A 22,463-nucleotide genomic window follows, 5' to 3' on the forward strand; every position below is an offset into this window, starting at 1 on the left:
TGTGTTTAAACTGTTGTATTATACTTATTGATGTTTTATTTATGAACATATGTAAGTTAAAGTGTCCTGTAATCAGCAGATGCTTGAGTCCTTAGAGCATATGTTACAAAGCATACTTTTTCAACAAGATTTTTTTAATGTTTTCTTTTATGGTTCCGTTAAAAAAAATAAGTAAATAAATAAAAACAAACAAACAAATTATAGCCAATTAGGAACAAAAACATGCAGTGGTACTTTGCTCATATTCTTGCTGTACTATTGTGAAAAAAAGAATATTATGTCAGTTTTTAAACAATGAAAAAGCCTTTGGCAGTGCTGGTAATGAAACGCTGTTTCATTAGAATGTAGCTGAATCAAATCTTTAATGGGGGAGACTCTAAAACAGGAGGAGTTGTTTACCAACTAATGAGGCAAGTGAACAATTAAAATTTTATGATACCCTATATATAAATACTGACTATTGGCCCATTATGTTACTCTAGAAATTCCAGTTAAAGTAATATCCAATTTAAACTTTCAGCAGTTGTCCAGTTTAAATCTTGCATGGGGCACAATATCTTATGTAAGGTTTAGCAGACAGAATTTAATTTTACATGCCTGCCTAGCTTTGAACAATGGCATGCGTCACTGATCTTTATTACAGATTTTTTCCAAACTGTTGGAGAGCATCTATCTAATTTAGTCATAGTGTATCTAACTTCAAAATATTAATATATGCAATCCTAATCTGTTAAATCTGGAGTATTTCATTTACTGTACTCTTTAAACTGTAGATATTGTGAGTGTGGAAGGCAGTTTAGACTGAGGAAACCGCTGCAGTAAAATATCAGATTTGTTTGCTACAAGTGTCACAGGCTAAACTCTGTTTTAGTTTAGATCAAAAAACAGGGAATATGATGATTTATATTTAAACCTGCGGTGCAGTAAAGCAACTTCGTCTTTCACTTCCGCTGGGTATTCAGATTGTTATTATTGTCATAATAACCCCAGGGTGAGGTGCAGTGCGCCCTGTCAGACCAATAGGCGGCGTTTTGTCCCCATTTGCTTCCCTTTCCACTGCGTCTTCAGACTTCACTTCAAAGCATTAGATTTCCAAATTCATAAATAAATCAGCAGTAGAGGGAGAAAAAAGAAGGGAAAAAAACTGCATATCCCTCTCCTACCAACACAGACAGAAACGACTGGAGGAGCGTCGCATGCAGACGACTGAACCAACGATAGAAATCCCTGAAAGACGTAATAATATTGCTGCATCGGTGCAAAAACTGAAAAAAGCAGCACGAGAAAACATCCCAGGAGGCCACTTTAAAACGAACTTTCAGTGCCACGCTGCATGAGGTGACAAATTAAGATCAACGAAATATTATCCAAGCTTCAAACCCATCAAGTTAAAGTGCCTTGAAACTCAACACCGACTTACAGAATCTTAGAAATACTGCATTACATCGATGAGAGCAAAATAAATAAATAAAAAAAGGCTATAATAAGTATATTATCATATCATCATATCTCAAAACTGATGACTATAGCTATCATAAAGCTCCATCTGTTAGCGAGAAGTGACACGATGAATAAATAACTAACTTTAAATTAATTTTGTTTATATCTTTCTATGATCGATACAAATACAAAAAATACACAGTGAACCATTTACTATCACGAAGATCGAGATACCAAACTGTAAATTTATCGGCATGCTCAACAATTAAAGTCGGGTCACTTATTTGCTCATGTTTGTGGGAGGTGGAGGGTTGTTTTTAGATGTGATGATCTAACCAGTAACCCACAAGGCTAAAAGATCGCTCTCTCGGATTTAAAAATATTAATAATGACTGAATTCTATATGTTTCCTGTCTACGATAGCCGATAAAGGAACCACTAACGCCCATATAAAGTGAGAAATATGTGCCCAGTAGGGGAATATTGTGCTACTTGCATCAAGCAGCCTACAAGTCAGAGCAATCAAAATGTGATCGATGGCAACGGACGTGCGACGACAAAGTAGCCCCGGGCGGTCTGGGTTCTTCAAGTTTGCAGAATGCGCAGAAGAGTGAACAAAAAGTCAAGCAATGAAGATTAATGAAATAAATATACATTTCATTTTTTTTTTTTTACCTTTTTGCAGCAGCCTTCTCTTCAATATAGCCTGAAGAAAAAGCATTTTTCCCCACACCGGTTCCAGACTGGATGGGTAATTCTCTCCTCATGGAAGAGCAGAGGAGGAAGAGGAAGAGGGAGGCAGAACTTCAGTCTGCATGCACTCCCTCCTGCTCGCTCTCTTTTTCTTATCCTCCCCCTCTATCTCAAAGGGACCCCCCTCCCCGTTGACACCAGCTGAACTGTAGGCAGTGCGCGTGTTTTTAAATACTCTGCAGAAGAGAGGGGGGAAATTAAGAAGCCCTATCAATAATCGACTTTAATCAGGAGTGTTCTCACTCTGGTGCTTCTACCCTGGTTCTGTTCTGATAGAGCTCATCCGTGTTTTCCCATGTTCTCCTCCTCGTTTTCTTTATGCACTAATTTAATTACAGCATTCTCTCTATCTTCTTCTCTCCCTCTTTCAGTTTCTTTCCTGATTATGCAAAAAAATCGTAGCTCAAAGCCTTCGGGACTTTTGATGTCCTAGTTTTTTTTCTTCTTCTTCTTCTTCTTATTTTTTCCACCCAAAGTGTGTGTCTAGTGGACTTGCATGTATAGCGAGTTTCTCTCTCTCTCTCTCTGTGTGTGTGTGTGTGTGTGTGTGTGTGTGTGTGTGTGTGTGTGTGTGTGTGTGTGTGTGCAAGAGAGAGGTGCCATGAAAAGTGCGGCCAAAAGATGAAAGCTTCTGCCACTGGAACCCACCACATCATGACTTATTTCTCGGCTCCCCTGTCGTCGGTGATCACAAGTTGGCCAGTGTCGCCTGAAGTGAAATGAAACCGAGGAACACTCTGTCCCTCCATACACAAATCTGCCCTATGTGTCCTTCTATATCATCCTGTTCAGCTTTTCACTTAGAGCAGAACAACATCCTGCGTGGAAACAGTACAGCAGGACCGCAGACAAGTTTTGTGTACACTTGCTGTCAAAATCACACCTGAAAGTGCAAATTTGAGTATTGTGAACAGGTTGTTTAGATGGGGATGAATATATTTTCGAAATCGAGTTACAAATCTGAATTAGAACAATATTCAGTGAATGAAAAAATAAATGCTTGATTGTAAATTTGTAGCTTCATTGTGAAGATATTTTATCCACCTTTATATCCCGTGTATAGAAGCTGCAACACCTTGTTTACATAATCTTGAGGGTGTAACAGGTTTAGAGACCTGCAGACATTTGAACACTTCCTCACTATCCTGAATGTGAGAGTCAGCAATTTATCTTACCCTCTGTGTCCATATGTTTTAAAACATATAGTGTATTGTCCCAAATACTTATATTTCACACAGCAGTGGAGTTTTCAAGATAACTTGCAATAAGGAGATTACGGCTTAGGTGGTATTCATCTAATGTGCACTGTATCCCCTTATGTATAAACAGAAAAAAATAACATACATGTATATTTTATGGTTTTAGACTCACACCTGCAGAGCAAACAACAGAACCTGCAACAACTCGCACAGCTGCTTTCAATCTCTGAGCCAGTCTTTCTGTGAGGCACAAGTTGATCTAGCTTTGACACACAAAGTAACAGTTAAAACATGGGCTGACAAACAGTTTGTGCATCTAGTTTACACCAATCTGCTGTTTCTGCGAGCAAACCACAGAGAAGTGTATTAATATGCGAAATGAGACACTGTGCCACCAAAAAATGTTAGCAGCTTGGAAAAGTCTGGGATTTGAGAACAAAGAAACAAAGTCAGCTGAATAGATTAGACATACGCTTAAAACTTGGTACTGTTTGTCTACAGTCAGAATGTGACATCAGCTGTTTTTTCACTTTGGTGTCACAAAGTGCTGAAACCTTTATATTCCAAGACATATTGTCTTATTGCATTCTGCTAAATGTACAGTAAGTCCTCACACACACTAGACCCACTGTGTCTCTTTTTAAATTTTTTTACTCAAGACTTAAAAAGTCTTGAGTCCACAAGTGCTTACAGCGGTGAACCTGGACAATCAGTAAGTACTGTATAGCTCTGTTGTAATTTCTGTGTACAATTCTGTCATTGAGCTCACAATAACGCACATTTATTAAATGCAGTTAAGCAGAACTCTAGAAAAAAGGAAAATCCTCCAAGCAGGTAAATAACAAAAATCAAGTCAAATGAAAGCGCATAAATAAAACTATAGTCGACAGGCTTCTGACTCTCATAGATGGAGGCACAGTCACACTTGTCCAAAAACTGTCACAAAGAAAAGTTTTACAAGTTTCCGTTTTAGGAAGGAATCCTTTCATCTTTTCATATGTCAAGAGGATTCGTCAGATTGTTTTGATGAGACATACAGAATTGCATGAGTGACCATCTATAAAAAATAAGATGCGTTAAAGGAATATAGATCCTTGGCTGCAAAATGGTAAAAAGCTTCAGATCCTCTGCAAAATGTTAAACAGTATTTCCACAACAATGAGGTGAGAGAAGCACAGATGTTGTTATACTGCCACTGCCACTGGTTCTGGTTCCAAATACTAGAACAACTAATGCCGCCTACTGTATCATACAGCTGTGAGAAGTGAAAATGGAAATTTGTGGAAAATTCTTTCTTCGTGCCACAGAAACAATGAAGAGCAGATACAGAAAATGCCATAATATCAAAATGGCACAGACAGAAGTGAGAGCGTGGAGGCTGGTAAGCAACACGGTTCTTAGAAGAGACCCCGGTCAGTAGTTGATTGAAATAACATTTAAACTGCTACCAAACACATGAATAAGGGCATCTTAACAATACAGTAAGTTTTACCAAAACCATTATATGCTTCACATAGTTGCAGTGATGTTGCATTACGTTACATTAGACTGCCAGCATAACAACAGACATTAATGTTGCTGTGTCCATCCCCTGCAGACTGAGCATATTTTTGGCAGATTGACTAAATGGGAGAATTTTAAAAATCATCACTTATTCATCCTGTATGATGCAATAATTTCATTTAGTCTTCAGTGTATAGATAGGTCTTTTTTTTTTTTTTAACTTGCAGTGACACAGTACCCAGGAAAGGAGTCAGAAAAGGTTTTGCTGTCTGAGGGGGAAAGTCTTTTCATCTTTTCCTTGGTTAACAGTGAATCATCTGACATGAGAGGTCCTTCGAGAGACAAAGAAAAGATGTAAAAGTCTCCTGGTGCTTGCACTTGCTGTACTTTTTTTTAATATATATATCTCATCCACAAGCACAGTGCATGACCTACAACTTCATACTAAAAACTGTCAGTTTTTACAGAAACCCAGCATATGTTAGCAATGGTTTAACCCAAAATTTGACCAGAAGAACTGTGATCTTAACTCACTTTATAAGGCATGTACTACCAAGTGAGTATCTTTAATGGCTTAAAGAGGTATGGTGAACATACAGCCAGTTTTCAGTGTCAAAAGGTGGCTCTCTTTTTACCTGGTTAGCTCACAATAGGAATTTATGCTTAACACATAATGTGGTCTGGATCAAGTTACATTAAGTCTTTTGGATTAATATTAATATAATTTCAAATTCAAATCAAATTCAAATTTTATTTGTCACGTACACAGTCATACACAGTACGATATGCAGTGAAATGCTTGGACAACTGCTCGTGACCTAAAGAAAACAAAAAAGGAAAAGGCTATGAATAAGATAGGAAATAAATATGAAAAATTAAAAAGGGTAAATTTAACTAGGAAGGAATAAAATATAAATTAAGGTTAAAAATGAAATAACTGTACAACACAAATTAGAATGAAGGGTAAATTTAACTGAGAAAGAATAAGATAAAATATATAAATTAAAGTTGAAAATAAAATAACTGTACAACAAAATACACAATACACAGTATAGAACTATATAAGAATGTATGAAGAAATATAAATAAATATATACACAATAACAGCAGCTGTACAAGTATTGACTGGAAATGAAGAATATAATGTCCAGTGTTGTGCAATCCACATTATGTCTTGTAATTTATCTTCTGAAGGAATATGTTTTATACATGCAGCCTGCAGAGACACACTGCATCTGACTAATACCAACCAAGAAAGCTATACAGTAAAGTTATATTCACAGAAATATGTAAGCAATCAGTTGGTTATGTAGGAAACGGAATTTTACTTTTATCTGGACATAAGCTAAACTGATCATTAGGCTTTGGTTGTGTTTTAATGTATCAGTTTTAACGTTTGAGGGTACTAATATACAGATGTCTCCAGTACTGAGGGATAAACTAAATATATTTACTTGTGAAGTAAAATGTTCTCCTAGCATTGCTGTCTTGCCTTATTTACAGCACAAAAAATACAATTTTCCAAACATTTTTATTGCCAATTTTTTCACCATTTCTTTAATAGTGCCTACTGCGTACTTCACTTTCTGACTAACATAGACAGCAATAAAGTTCACTCACACACACCTATTATTTCTATATGGGGGTTTTCAGTTTTGTTAAGCTGTTTTAACTTGTGTTCCCCATAAAGGTTGTGCAGACCACATGAACTTATGCTAAAACCTGGGCACTTCTCTTACTTGTCATATTAAGGAAATACTGATGAGCAGAGAAACACACGCACATACAAAACACAACAATACAAAATACACATAATGCTATTAATTAAAAAAACTGTCATATTTTATTTTTTCACTCCCCTCCTGGGCTCTCTTTTTGCATTCAGACATCACTGTTCAGTCAGATAACTCACATTTGAAATGATTGATTACAACAGAATATATTTAGAACCTGGCATCTAGTTTCTGAGCTCATCCTTCCACACACATATGTTACATATAGAAGTTGGGGAATAATGGGTAAAGATTCCTCCCTGGAGCCTAGAGATGGAGTGGTGGAAATGGTGGAGGAATGGAAACAACAGGAAGTGATGCAACAGCAGTGACACTGACATGCCAGAGGGAGAGATGGGAAACTTTGCAGCATAAATAGACCATCAAATTGTTAGGGCACGTTTGATACAAGGAGAAATGCATATTACACATGTAGGATGGAGGGGGTTACATGAAGGTAGCTAGTTCACAGGACTGACTGTATTTGTGAAGTAGTATAGCACAAAATCAAAATCAATAACGCTGGCCAAGTATGTGCATGTCAATCTGCTCATTCATCCTTGTCAAAACATTTAGTCTACAGCACCCACAATGCAACTCAAAGCTTGAAAAATTTAAGATTTTGCTGTGTATTATTTTTAGCATTCAAACATATTTTAGTAGAATAAACTCAAGGTGACATAACTTTATCAGCTCCCCTTAGACGTATGGAAAAGGAAGGCAGGAAGCATGAGGTAGCGTGGGTTAGCATGTTTCTGTAACAACTATATCAAAATGTGTAATTAGATACAAACCCATACAGATCAAACGTCCTGTTTTACATTTTAGACTATACCTTAGTTTCAGTAACATGGCTCATTTACTCTTTTGGATTAATTTCCCACATCTTTGGATGGTTGAAACACAAACACATGCACACACCTTCTGTCTTTCCCAATTGTAATCAGCCTTTAGACTGGAGCAGACTAACAGGCCAGCTAAACTATCATACCACTGACCCAATTTTCTGATACAAGGCTCTAACTCAGTTTGATATGGCTAAAACATTAGATCCAAGATGATATATAAAACAAGTGCTCCTCATGTTTATTTCATCCAGTCGAACACTTTTGTCTTTCCTCAAGGTTTTTCACACCAAGACAAAGTGAATAAGCCTTAGGTAAATGCAAACATTTGCATAGAAACACAGGCTGCTGTGAGAGTTGGTCTAAAATTGTTTCCTATAGTTCACTTTTTACATTACATGCATTTGATGTTACAGAAAATATGCATTAAAAATTGATGCAAAAGGACAAAAGATGTGAGATGTGTGGCTTTTTAGCTGTTGTATGTTCTACAGCTTGCATCAGCCAGTCTATAAAGTCTTCCGTTTCTGCTTTTTGGGGTCACTCAGGCTTTGATATAATATATAATTCTTGCTGAGGATGAAAGTTATGCATGTTTTTCTTATGTGAGCAGGAACTGAATCAGATAAAGTTACAGCTGTAAACCAATGGCATATAAGTTATTAACCTTTAGTCTGCATGAACCAATGCTCTTAGATTTACAAATTCTGCAATTTGACCGTAGTGACACTTGGATTTATCCTCTTCACCTAATGGATTCTTAACCTTTACAGGATTGCATAAAGACTTTGGTCTTCATGGTGTCAGTGAACTTCGTGTTGGCTGCCTTTACCTTTGATGGTGAACAAGTGCTGAACTCTTGCTGTTAACTGAACTGTTACTGTTTTTGTACCCATTGAATCACACAGGACCATGAGTCATAACATGATTCAGAATACGTGAGCAGCTGATGTGGAGGCAGTATTTTCTTTTCTTTTACACTTGCAAAGGTGCAAAGTTAACCTATTAGAACATCCTCTGGACTTTCAGTGTCTGTAGTATTTCTGCACAATGTAATCCAGTATTTCTTCATATGGTTTTATATCACCTCTCATGCCCTGTCATTTTTTCCCCATCAACCTTAGAGGTTTTCATAGCATGATGAATTCAAACTGAATCTAGCCACAGAACAGCTTCTTTTCCTCCAGCTTGAGCTAGATTGATTAACTCTGTCCCACCTGGTATGTCGGGTTGATTAAATCGAATGGCAGCTTCTATTGGAGATAGCAGTTGACAGGAGCAAAGTGTTTAACGCACACACACACACACACACACACACACACACACACACACACACACACACACACACACACAAAGAGTTAAGGTAAATAGAACTAACTTATACTGACAGGTCCCAGCTACTGACAACTTCCTGTACAGCCACTCAGTCTGGCAGGAGTTTAATTTTATTCGACAATCAAGAACCCCTGGTGTAATCTAACAGGACAAGTGGGACTAAAGTCATAATCTAATTGGGCAGCTTCTCCTGATAGGCTGCAATGGCATTTCTGAAACATGCTCAAGGGATGTTTTTTTATTCTGTAGGTCAAATAATAATAACAACTTTAGCTCAGAAAAAAAGAAAAAAAGGCATACTTTTTATTCAAAGCATAGCTTCAAATCAGTTACATTTCTGGGATATTGATCTGGTCAGTTAAGTAGCAGAGGGGTTAGTTGATCAGTTTCAGCTGCTTTAGTGTTTTTCACTAGTTTTGCATTTGGCTAGAGTCAGTGTCACTACTGGTAGCCTGAAGTGATACCTAGACCCTTCAGAGATTGCACAGGTAGTCCAGATCCTCCAGGATGAAAGATCAAAACAGGCAAGGATGTTTGCCGTGTCTCCCAGCACAATCTCAAGAGTTGTGTTTTCAAAGTGATCCTTTAATTGTTTTGAGCAGTGTATAATATTATACTTCAGTATATCTCTAACTAATTAGACTGCTCATTCTTGTATACTTGTATACTTTCGGTAAAGATATCATTTGTTTTGGAGTCAACTTAAAAGAAAGGCAGTTGTGATATAGAAAAGTGAGATCAGAGGTCAAATGTGACATGATATTTAGATGCAAACTATACAGGGAGTGCAGAATTATTAGGCAAGTTGTATTTTTGAGGAATAATGTTATTATTGAACAACAACCATGTTCTCAATGAACCCAAAAAACTCATTAATATTAAAGCTGAATGTTTTTGGAAGTCGTTTTTAGTTTGTTTTTAGTTTTAGCTATTTTAGGGGGATATCTGTGTGTGCAGGTGACTATTACTGTGCATAATTATTAGGCAACTTAACAAAAAACAAATATATACCCATTTCAATTATTTATTTTTACCAGTGAAACCAATATAACATCTCCACATTCACAAATATACATTTCTGACATTCAAAAACAAAACAAAAACAAATCAGCGACCAATATAGCCACCTTTCTTTGCAAGGACACTCAAAAGCCTGCCATCCATGGATTCTGTCAGTGTTTTGATCTGTTCACCATCAACATTGCGTGCAGCAGCAACCACAGCCTCCCAGACACTGTTCAGAGAGGTGTACTGTTTTCCCTCCTTGTAAATCTCACATTTGATGATGGACCACAGGTTCTCAATGGGGTTCAGATCAGGTGAACAAGGTGGCCATGTCATTAGTTTTTCTTCTTTTATACCCTTTCTTGCCAGCCACGCTGTGGAGTACTTGGACGCGTGTGATGGAGCATTGTCCTGCATGAAAATCATGTTTTTCTTGAAGGATGCAGACTTCTTCCTGTACCACTGCTTGAAGAAGGTATCTTCCAGAAACTGGCAGTAGGACTGGGAGTTGAGCTTGACTCCATCCTCAACCCAAAAAGGCCCCACAAGCTCATCTTTGATGATAGCAGCCCAAACCAGTACTCCACCTCCACCTTGCTGGCGTCTGAGTCGGACTGGAGCTCTCTGCTCTTTACCAATCCAGCCACGGGCCCATCCATCTGGCCCATCAAGACTCACTCTCATTTCATCAGTCCATAAAACCTTAGAAAAATCAGTCTTGAGATATTTCTTGGCCCAGTCTTGACGCTTCAGCTTGTGTGTCTTGTTCAGTGGTGGTCGTCTTTCAGCCTTTCTTACCTTGGCCATGTCTCTGAGTATTGCACACCTTGTGCTTTTGGGCACTCCAGTGATGTTGCAGCTCTGAAATATGGCCAAACTGGTGGCAAGTGGCATCTTGGCAGCTGCACGCTTGACTTTTCTCAGTTCATGGGCAGTTATTTTGCGCCCTGGTTTTTCCACACGCTTCTTGCGACCCTGTTGACTATTTTGAATGAAACGCTTGATTGTTCGATGATCACGCTTCAGAAGCTTTGCAATTTTGAGACTGCTGCATCCCTCTGCAAGATATCTCACTATTTTTGACTTTTCTGAGCCTGTCAAGTCCTTCTTTTGACCCATTTTGCCAAAGGAAAGGACGTTGCCTAATAATTGTGCACACCTGATATAGGGTGTTGATGTCATTAGACCACACCCCTTCTCATTACAGAGATGCACATCACCTAATATGCTTAATTGGTAGTAGGCTTTCGAGCCTATACAGCTTGGAGTAAGACAACATGCATGAAGAGGATGATGTGGACAAAATACTCATTTGCCTAATAATTCTGCACTCCCTGTAATGTGATGTTTAGAATCCTCATATACCAGTGTTGTTTCCTAACTGTTGGCAATAAAAACAAGGATGTAGACATTTTATGAAATGTCTTTTATTTCATAAAATGAAATAACCACTAACCTCAACTTTAAAGATGAGGTTAGAGGTACAAAGTACATGATATTTAAAATCCCCATATATATTTCCATATACTGCCTATATAGGCAGTATTGGCTGATTGTATGGTTTTCACATACGTTGGCAATTGTATTCTATTTATCAATTTTCCTCATTTTCTTGATGACGATGGTGGATGAACTCTCTGTGGAAGCAAACAGTCCTCCACAATTGCAATGTAACTGCAAATAACAAGAGGTTTAAGCAACAGGTTTACCACCAGTGTGGATGATTCTATAAATTCTTTTCTTTAAAAACCAACAATTTTAAGATTTTTCCTTCTGCATTATGTAGAAGGTGAAAGTTTATGAAATATTATTTTTGCTATAGACAAGGCAATCTATGTCCTTACTGGCACTCAGTTTGAAACTGGATGTCAATCGGGAAATCATCCAATATGAAAGTAATTTCGATATTTAGTTAGCTCCAATACTTAAGCAATACTTTGACTCTGGAGTATTATCCCTATTATTCTACACATATTAGCCTGACCAGAAGTGAAGCATTGTGTTTTGGCTGTGTATGACAGGGAAGCTCAGCGTCAATGTTTTGTGAATTAAATTTGTTTCATTTAGAAAAATGTAACATACCTCTGAAATAATATCTTTATGCCAATTCTGGATGTAGGTCAGATGTCCGCCTTTACCCCTTCACTCACACCTTTATACATATTCTAACCAATTTCTATTCCAGCTAAATAGTTGTATATTAGCAAGTCCCAGTGACTGCACATCATACTGAAAATCTCAAAGACACTGATGGACGGATTGGGTGATACAAAGTTTGTCTTCGCTTCAACCTCAGCAGTCAAAAGCTCTAAAGACCACATGCTGCCTTTAAACAGCTACTGTAACATCTAAAAGATGTTAGAGCTGCAGCCAAGACTTCAGAAGACTGTGATTAACTCACAGAGTACATAAAAGATTAAAGATTATAAATTATTCTTTCCTTGACTATTTTTTTATGTTCTTTGTGTTTCTCTTTCTCCATTTTTCTCCGACCATTATCTTTTTCCTTTTTTGATTGGCTTTGAGCTGGCTGGACATAATCCTCCACGCTATTCGAAATGGGCAAAATTACATAAATTTCGCTGGGAAATCTGTATTTTAGACAAATTAGAATTGTTATTGTCTGTTAACTAGAAAGGATTCCAGTGACATGTGTCTAAAAAGTCCAAGTTTTTTTTTTTTTTTAAAGTTACATGTTGAGAGATTTCTGCTGTCTACCCATGTGAATAATGGATTAAAGATTTGCTGACTTAAAGGTGTGCTGCTGAAGAGATGAGTACTCTGAATCCAGTTATTCTGCAGCATATCAAATCTCCTATCAGGCCATGGCAGGGACACATGAATAATTTGAATAATTTTTCTTCGCCTGTTCTGATTTTAATCTACTTTTTCTTCTGCCCATTTCTTGCCTCTGTTTCAAGATACAAATACATACGAATGTGTCAAATTTAATCATAAAATGTTAAAAAATACAAAATAATAAAGATGGTAAATGAAATAATAATTCAAAAACAATAATAAAAGTAAAAGTAATAATAAGCTGTACTTATTCCAGATTATTTTGTTATGTTAAATGAAGTCAGTAAGTAGTAATGAAGTATCATCAGGAGTTATAGCACAGTGTACGAAAGATTTCTGTTTATATACACAGAAAATAAAAGAGTTGTATCATTTCCCTGGATTCTTGATTATGTCTTAATTTTGGTGTGTGTATAAAAAGCTACTTTATTTCTCCTGCTATGCATATCTATACATTTTCTGCTATTCATATATTTAATGAAAAATTAATACTTGCATGCATGCAGGAAAAGTTCTGCCACAGTTAATAATGATACCATAGATGAAGACGCACACACCAATTTGCCTACGCATAAACATAAAAAATTCATAGTGAGTTCTGCTAGACCTAATTAGCATCGTGGACATGCACTCAATAGATATGTCACAGTTCATGAAGCATTCTGGATGTGGTACATGGGGCTCTTAATTTGAGATTTTATTTAAATAAAAAGCAAACAAAAAGTGTTATAAAATATAATAACCTGCAAAATGATTTTCTTTCACTGTTCATTTATATATATATATTTTTAGAAAAATTCTGGCTGACATGCTGCATTACATGAACCTTCAGGTTTTTCTTTTTGCTTTTATCTGCTGTCCACAGCATCAAAGAATCTATTCTCCTGTTGTTGTTGAGAAACACCAGTTTAATGCCTCTGTGCTGTCCTTCAGTCCAGCAGTTCCCAGCTTTCCTAGCGGCCTGTGGGATCCCCGGGTAGTTGTAGCTATCCTCAATATCTGCAATGTTGCCTTTAGGTAGTGCAATTCCCTCAGTTTCGACTATCTTCTTCCTCTTTGTTACCATCCAAAAACACTTCTCCAGTTCAAATGACATTCCAGTGTTATTACTGTAGATCCTTGTGGTGTGGATCAGTGAATCGATGTCTTGTTCACTCTTTTTTTTTGCTTGATGCTTGATGTCATCCATGTAGAGGAGGTGGCGATTGCTCTATTCCATTGCTGACACCCAGAAATCCCACAGTGGCTGGAAAAAGCTGGACTGAAAGACAGCACAGAGGCACTAATCATGGCAGCACAGGAACAAGCTCCAAGCACAATATCATAGAGACAAGTATGCACAATGCTAGATCCCAAGTGCAAACTATGCAAAGATGCCCCAGTCCAACACATAACAGCAAGGTGCAAGAAGCTAGCAGGCAGTGCATACATGAAATGCCATAAGTGGCCAGCACTGTATACAGTAACCTCTGTGCCAAGAATCGCCTGGAAGTCCCAAGGTCAAAATGGGACACGTCCCTGAGGGTGGTTAAGAATGACCGAGCAAATATCTTGTGGGACTTCCAGATACAGACAGACAAAGAGATGAACGCTAACCAGCTGGATATAGTAGTGGTGGACAAGCAAAGGAAGATGAACGTAGCGATAGGTGTAACTATACCAACTGATAGCGACATCAGGAAGAAAGAACATGAGAAGCTTGAGAAATACCAAGGGCTGAGAGAAGAACTTGAGAAGATGTGCAGAGAATGCAGGCAAAAGTGGTCCCAGTGGTAATCGGAGCATTCTGGATAAGTTTCTTAGATCTTTGCTCACAAGAGCACAATCCTAGGAACAGCAAAGGTACTGTGCAGAGCCCTCAAGCTACCAGGCCTCTGGTAGAGAACCCGAGCTTAAAGGATAAATACCGCCTGCATGGGCGAGAAGGGATTTTTTTAATATATCCATCCATCCATTCTCTTCTGACGATCCTTGTCAGGATCGTGGGGGAGCGGGAGCCTATCCCAGCTGTCTTAGGGTGAGAGGCTGAGTATACCCTGGACAGATTGCTGTCACAGCACTAACACATAGAGAAGACTACCATTCGCGCTCACATTCACACCTTTTTTCATATGTTTTTTTTTTTTTTTTTACTTTCAACAAACAAAGAAGTAAAAATTGTGTTTTGTAATCAAAAAAAATCATGCTCTTAATAAGTGGATAAGTTCACTCAAATATATGATCAGTTACTACCTTTAAACAAGTTGCACTTTTGCAAATTCCCAACTGGGATAAAGGGGATCTAGAAAGATGTGGGGAAAAGAGTAGCCTGAACACCACTCTAAATAAATATAAAAATAGATATAAAAATAAAAAATTCTTAATTAAACTGGTCTCCATTATTTGTATCCACATGCAATGACAGCCTTTAGAGAAAATTTCCTTAAAACGTACAGTCACAAGAAGTCTAAGTGGATATCTAAAACCTGATATACTGGTCTATGAAACAACAAAAAAAAGAAGACAACGACAATAAACATACGTGAATGAAGCATAAATTGAATTAGAATTAATTGAAAACAATGGATCTGGCATGTCTGTAAAAAATGTAACAAAAGACATATCTTGGCAAGGTTAATTGTTTCTTTGTCTCACAGTATTGCTGTAATTAATTTTTAAAAACCTAGATGACCTTCTTCTTATTGACACTGTAAACGCCATTAAACTACATTAAACTAATGTGGAGTTGCAAATTACAATAGTCTGCGTTGCACTTTATGCAACACAGAATGCATCAGCTCGAGAAATCATGTGAACTGAAACAAACAGGGGTTTTCCACAGTGTTAACAGCTTCATCCATAATAAGCCATGAAGGGAAGCCATGCATGGTTGACTGTAGATGGTAGAAACATCTATTTATTAAGCTAATATGGGGTGAGAGCATTCACTCGCATGAGTCTGTAAAAGAGTAAAGCTGACACTGTTTTTATCCTCAACATCACAGTTGCCTTTGTCTCCTCTAAGCAATATTTTGAGATAGCAACAGTTCTCTGGAACTATTCTAAAATGTCATTTTTTGACCTCCACATGATGAAGTGGAGCTCGGTATGAAAAGACCAAAGGGGGACGTAAGGAAATATTAATGCATTATTCTTACAGCTGCAACGGAAAGACGTTAAAATGGATGGATTGGTCAATAAAACAGTTGAAACAGACTCTTGTTCATACTTTAATGAAGTACCAAATTTATCATCTTCCTTCCCATTTTGAAATTATATCTAATAGCAAAAGGTTAAACATTAAGTAGCAAAGCTATTGAAATGACAGTAAATTCTTATTGTAATGTTCTGAACAACACTGTATGATTTAATTAAAATGTGCCATCTGAGAGTAAAAAACGTTCTCACTCACCCTGTCAAAGTAAAAATGTGATTTTTAAAGTGGAAGCTATTCATATGAAATTTCTTTTTCACTAAAGTGTGAAAAGTGCACTTACTCAAGTTGAATGATTAAATAGCTGAGGAATGTTTGGTAGTGATTTAAGGACATCCTTTGTCAAAATGACATTTTTAGAAGAGCAGGTTGTAAGATGGCTTATTTGCCTAGGTTATATCTACTTGGATATACATCATATAGTTTTTTTCACTACTTTAAGAGTTGACCATCCACTTTTACATTGTTGTCGAAAATGCTTCTTATGTGACTGGTCATATTTAATGCACTAAACAAAAATCTTATTCAAGAAAGAAAAAAAAATATCCATGAAAAATTACAATAACTGATGGATTTTGCATTTTTCTTACTAAAGTTCTCTGTCTAAACCACCTATTTATCTGTCTGTCTGTACATAATACATACAATGTCTGTGTGTGATGCCTAAAATGGACAAATATGGATAAAGTATGCAAGTTGTGTGCTGCTCACGGTGAAATTCTTCAATTCTTTATAGCCACTTTAGCAACAATGCAACATGCGTGGCTGGATAAGGTCATGTTCACAATCAACTGTCTCGGTTCAGAAGAGAATGTCTACTTAGTAAAGATGTAAAGCTGCTTTGGGAAGCAAATTAGAACTCCTGAAATATCAAACAAGTCTTTCATAGCTTCTTAGTGCTGAATAAGTAAAGTGTCCACACAGAGAAATTGGATCTGCTGGAGTATGTTTGAAGTTTTGAAGTCACAGCGTGGCCCCCATGATCTTCCTCTCCCAATACAAAGAAGCAGGCTTACTGTTGGCTCAGCTCCATTCATGAGCCACAGAATTTGCAAATGAACGCTTGTGACTCATAGCCGCTTCCCCCTAAAATACACCATGCATCTTTAAGTAAGGAGGGTATGAAACATTTTGTGAAATTTGCTGAATTTATGGCTGTTCTGTTGTTTCTTCTGGCTGTTTTCCAAAATTGTTTCAAAGCATAATTTCCAAATTATCATAATTATACCAGTTGGAATTACTGTAATTATAGAATTATTGTAATTATTATTAGATTGAACATTTCCCCCGTTTACATAATGATTGTGTTAGTACTTGATTCAAAGGCTGACAGCAACTTAATTGCTGCTGCTTGTCTCTGTCCTCTCATGTCCATGTCTTTTATTCTGACTTTCGTCATCCACTTTCATATGCAAGAATATCCATAACTCCTTAATTATCTTTCTTTCCCAACCCCTTTTCTCATACTTAATGATCACCCCTTCGCTCCTTCTCTATCTTTAGGTTTTAGAGCTTATCATCTTCTCCGTGGTGTTTCTTTCATTGTTATTTTTTTGTAATTATTTCTTGTCAAAACTATCTATCTATCTATCCATCCATGTGTCCTCCCCCTCACTCTCTCTTTGCTCATCCATCTCTCACCTTCCTTTTCCCCTAATGAGCAAAATGTCGTCTGTTTCTGCTCCAGATATGTCAGAAATCTCTCCTGACAGAATCAAACATTCATCACAAACACATATATACACACACAGCAGACTGTGCTTCCCCTCAACTCTGAAGCTTCTGAGAATAGTTTGATCTTCTGATCGGGACTAACATAAGATCTTTTTCTGCTGTCCTTGTCTACTCCCTTTTGTCTGTATACACAGGTAATGGTATGTTTAAAATAACATATTTTGACCTTATGTTCTCTGAGGCAGTGCAACCGTTTCCACTGCAATTCAAACAAATGAGAATTTTGATCCATTTCATGCAAAACAATATGTGACAATGCTAGGAAAAAAACTTGCTTATATCATCTAACGTATGAAAGAAACAAAAAGCTAGGGAGTACAAAGTCAATCAATGCAGACATATATATATATATAAAATGCAAGACATGGAACACAGTTTGTAGTTTGCCAACTGTCAACGCTTTCCCAACACTAGATGAATGAATTCTACATGCCAAGGCAATATTATTACATCATACATTCATTTAGTTTGTTTTGACTGTAATGGTGGACTTTGCATGGACTTACTTTTTTTATTTCATCTTACTGAAAAGAAAGCACTGGATGTAAACCTTGTGTTCTTTCCTTCACATCAATAGAGAGGGAAGGTCAGAGTAATCTAAAGGCTTGCATGAAGCTAGTTTCTAGATGTGCTTTGAAAAAGGAGAACATGCCGAATCTTTGCTCAATTCCTGCTCCAAAATCAACAACATTCACTCTTCCTGTGGTCCTCAGCTGATGTCTCCATATGCTCTGTAGCCTTCATTTGTAATTAAATTTTTTGAGCCACCCAAAGTCAGAATCCATATTCCTTCTAATCATAGCTGGATTTCTGCCTATGGGATGAGTTATTTGCTCAGCAGTAAGACCCTAGTCTTTGTGAGCCATACAAAAGGATTACAAAGCAATTCACAGTCTTAGTAGCAACATGTGAGACTACAGTGTTTAGTTTGTCTTTCTTTGTGGTCTTTTTTAGCAGTTTGGTTCTAAAGACTTCTTGATTAAGGATTTCATGTCTGAAGAATAAATTAATCACATATATAGCAGTGCATGATTTAGGTCGAGGGCATTCAAAATTTTGATGATTACTTAAGGGAGAAGACAGAAGAGAAAAAAAAGCACACAGTAAAGACTTTGTGGCAGTCTGTTCCCAGAATTATGATGTTGTTTTTGTTTTGTTTTTTATAATTAAAATTATTGCAGTTTTTTTTTCCTTTGTTTTTTTTTTTTTTTCTTTTGGTCAGTTGTTGCTTTCAGCGTTTAGTCCAGAAAGTTTGGTCTGGTATACTCGTTTGAGCAAAAGTTGAAATGAAAGAAAAATGTCTTATTCCTGATCTGCACCATTGTATCACAGTATAAATTGTGGACAAATGAAATCTATAACAATTCATTATTTTCCTGTCACGCTCATTAGCTTTATATAATAAAAGGATAAAAGGATAGCAAAGCATTAAGTGACTTTGACATGACATGCTCATGTATTAGATAACTTATTGATATACTTGATGATGCATGTAACAGCTGATACATTAACTGCCTTTTTGTTTCTCACTAATGGCAATTCCACAGATGGCTGCACAATGATGTGATGAACCTTGAATTAATATTTAATGGCTTAGAAACTTCACACTACCATGTGACAGTTTCACTTGGAAAAGGTTTTTTTTTCCTCATTGAGCTTGAAATTGTTTCAACGATTATAGAATTGCACGGTGAAAATGATCACTTAAAAATACATTAGGAACGAGTAAACATGACGCATATAGTCAAATCTGACCGATCACAAAACTGCAATAAATGAAATGGAATTAATCTGAAATGGAAAAATGCACAAGATAAAAAGGGTATTTTCCACTCAGACATGAAGGAGAAGTTGAGCTAGTCCACCTCAGCATGGCCACTGAATAGTATCCCCAGTGGAATTAAAGACTTTGCTAAAAGGCACCTTCTGAAAAGTTACACAAAGGTGTTGTAACAGAATGTGTTCTCAGCTTCTTTGGTGTGAAGCTGCCACCAATCAGCAGAGGGCACTGATGGCAAAGAAAGTGGAAGAAGAAGGAGACAAAAAAAGTGTCTGCAGGGGATATTAGATGGATGAAACAGGAAGGAAAAGGAGAAAATTACATTTAAAGAAAGGAGAAGAAATCTAGAACAGAAGATGGGGGTGGAAAGGGGTTGAGGTAGAAGAAAATGTTATACAGTAGGGAGGAAATAAGAGGGGTGGATATAAAACAGTTAATGAGAACAGTAGGTGAGAAGATGCAAAGAAGGACAAGAACTGTAATGGAGTTAGAATATATTACACAGGAAGAATATAAAGAGAAGTGGGGTGATAAAACGAGGAGCATAAGGAAAGTGAAAGGCTGTAGAAGAGGAGAGAATGGAGAGACGAGACATAGCAACACATGTTAAAATCTACATACTATCTGTTTACAATGGCAGTGTTAACATGCTGATGTTAAGCAGGCAATGCTTATCACATTAACCGCATAGATTTAAGTAATCTAGATGGTGGTTGCTTTCACCAAGGTTAGCAACTGTGTTTATTAAAAAAAAAACCACACACACACAACTCTACAAAGCACAACTGAAAGTAATGATGGTTTTAAATTTGATCATAAACGTCACAACATTGGTCAAAATAACATTCTCATAGTTGCTAGGTGACAATGCAGTGCAATACTAAATTATAATTCACTCAAAAAATGAACAAAATATGCCAAAGCTTGCCTTGAACAAAGGCACAGACACACAGACAGAACAATAATTTAAGCGTGACTCTGAAAAGAAAAAAAACGTACGATGAAAAGCATTTAAATGGCAAATGGCCTGTATTTGTATAGCGCTTTTCTAGTCCCTAAGGACCCCAAAGCGCTTTAATTTAATCACAGTTAATTAGCTGTGGAGATTTCCATTCAGTTGCATCTCATCTCATGGTCTTTACACAACAAACTTTGTCTTGGGGAGTAATGAGTAAATGTTTCTTCCCAGAGCCTGCAAATGGACATGGAGATGGTGGATGGATGGAGACAGTGATACAGGGTAGCAGTAGCGCTGACATCCAAGAGGGAAAGATGGGACATTATGTGGAATAAACAGATCACAGACCACCACACAGGCCATCAGTAGGGTACGCTAGATATTTGATATGAGAAGTAATGTTCAGTAGGGACACACATCATTTACTGCCATTGCTGTGATGGGATGGCATGGTGGAAAGAAAGGTGAAAGGTTTTGCAGTATTTAATAGATTACCAGACTGAGGAGGGTGGGGGCAATTATACATGCATTTGAAACAGTCAGGCTTGAGTTGACTGAACTACTTTGTAGGCACTTCCTCCACATATTGGTGTTTTACTGCTAAACTATTATAGTAGAGCTGATGGAAAATGTCATTCTGCAACATTACGTATGATTTACAGTTCAAAATAACCATCATTTATCCTGCACTGTGCTTTGGTGCAGCCTCAGTTCATTCACTGTCAGAAACAAACTGCTTTAGTTGCTCTCCCTTTGAAGACACGCTCTGTTTAAGACAACCTGATTGGCTCCCGACTGCAAACACAAGGTGTGAACAGTAGGTGGTAGGGGAAGATGTGTTTTCACACAGATAAAGCTGTGTGCTCGAGAAGACCATGTCAAATAGTTCACCTCTAAATAAACGGCATAGCATCTGAAAACTGAGCTTTAAATTCATAGGGGTTAATTGTAAGCATGCATGAGCATCCAGTATATTAACAGAAAAAAAGGAAAACAATATTAGGTCAGTTTTAACTTGGACATATTATGATTCTCTGCTTCTCCATTCAACATGTCAAAGTGACCACTGACCACTCAAGATGCTGGACATAAAATTAACCCCTGTTGTCAAATGAAAATTTAGCTGCCAGTAGGACTGTGAATGTCTGTGTGAACATCTGAATCACAGGAAAATCATTAAGGACTCTGTCCACTGTGAAAACGCTTTACCTCTAGTATAACTGAAACGAATTCAGGCTGACAGCTGCTATTCTTTACTCAGCAGTCAAGCCTGCAAGTGGTATAAGATCCACTGAATTGCTTAAAATATAAAAAAAAGACGACAAAAAAAAAAAAAAAATAGTGACCCTCCAAAGATAGCTATTTTTACCCATAGAAAAGCAAACAGATTAACTGTGTAATTATGTAAAAAAAAAAAAAACACCAGGGAGAAATTGCTCATTGCTCTCCTCAGTTCACAGTGATATTATACCCCCCGCCCACCCCCACCTCGAGTGAGTAAATAAAACATTTACAATGAAAATTATACATGGTGATTATGCAAAAATACACAGACACTTGTTTCACTGTCTGTCTAATGCTCCAATCAAGTCACATAATGACCGAGTAAAATTAACTATCTCTGACTCTCAACAGTCAAATAAAAGCTATGCATAGAAATAAGATCTCATCATAATGTGAAATATACAAATATGATGTTTAAAATGTCTGTATGAATGGCACAGAGTAAAATGTTGTTTTTATATTACAAACAATGCAAGTTAAAAATAGAAGCTGTTAATGTGTTGATCAAAGCTGAGTGTACACCATATACTTCCTACAAAATAAAATTAAGCGTGGATATGTTGCACAACAACAATTAGCTAATCTGAGAACACAAATTAATTAACATGTTGTCTTGAGGTGTACATGCAGACATACATGTACATTATTATTATTATTTTTTTTACAGTCAGCGTATGTTTAGGTTGACTTTCCTTGAGGTTAAAGGCAGAAGTTATCACCTTTTCCCCTCTTTTGTCAGATATGCAAGTTATAAATCCCTATTGAACACATACATAATCCACATGAGAACTACCAAAACACATGTTATAGCAAACATGCTTCATTTGTGACTGTGACAGGAGAGAGAAATGCTAGTGAGTAAA

The 22,463-nt window shown here is 37.0% G+C and overlaps 1 protein-coding gene across 7 annotated transcripts in view; it reads right to left on the reverse strand.

Moving 5' to 3' along the window:
* Positions 1-22,463, reverse strand: part of LOC120716527 (glutamate receptor-interacting protein 2-like) — a 259,433-nt gene that overhangs the window by 83,889 nt on the left and 153,081 nt on the right. For 2 of the 7 annotated variants that reach the window (XM_040004108.1, XM_040004103.1), the window contains exon 1: positions 2,116-5,616. The exons of the other annotated variants lie outside the window; for them this stretch is intronic. In XM_040004108.1, the coding sequence (XP_039860042.1) occupies positions 2,116-2,161 (46 nt within the window). In that variant the 5' untranslated portion in view covers positions 2,162-5,616. Of the gene's footprint in view, positions 1-2,115; positions 5,617-22,463 lie in introns of those variants that run through there. 7 annotated transcript variants of the gene reach the window in all.

Source organism: Simochromis diagramma, unplaced genomic scaffold, assembly GCF_900408965.1.
Source record: "Simochromis diagramma unplaced genomic scaffold, fSimDia1.1 OVJJ01000320.1, whole genome shotgun sequence".
NCBI lineage: Eukaryota > Metazoa > Chordata > Actinopteri > Cichliformes > Cichlidae > Simochromis > Simochromis diagramma.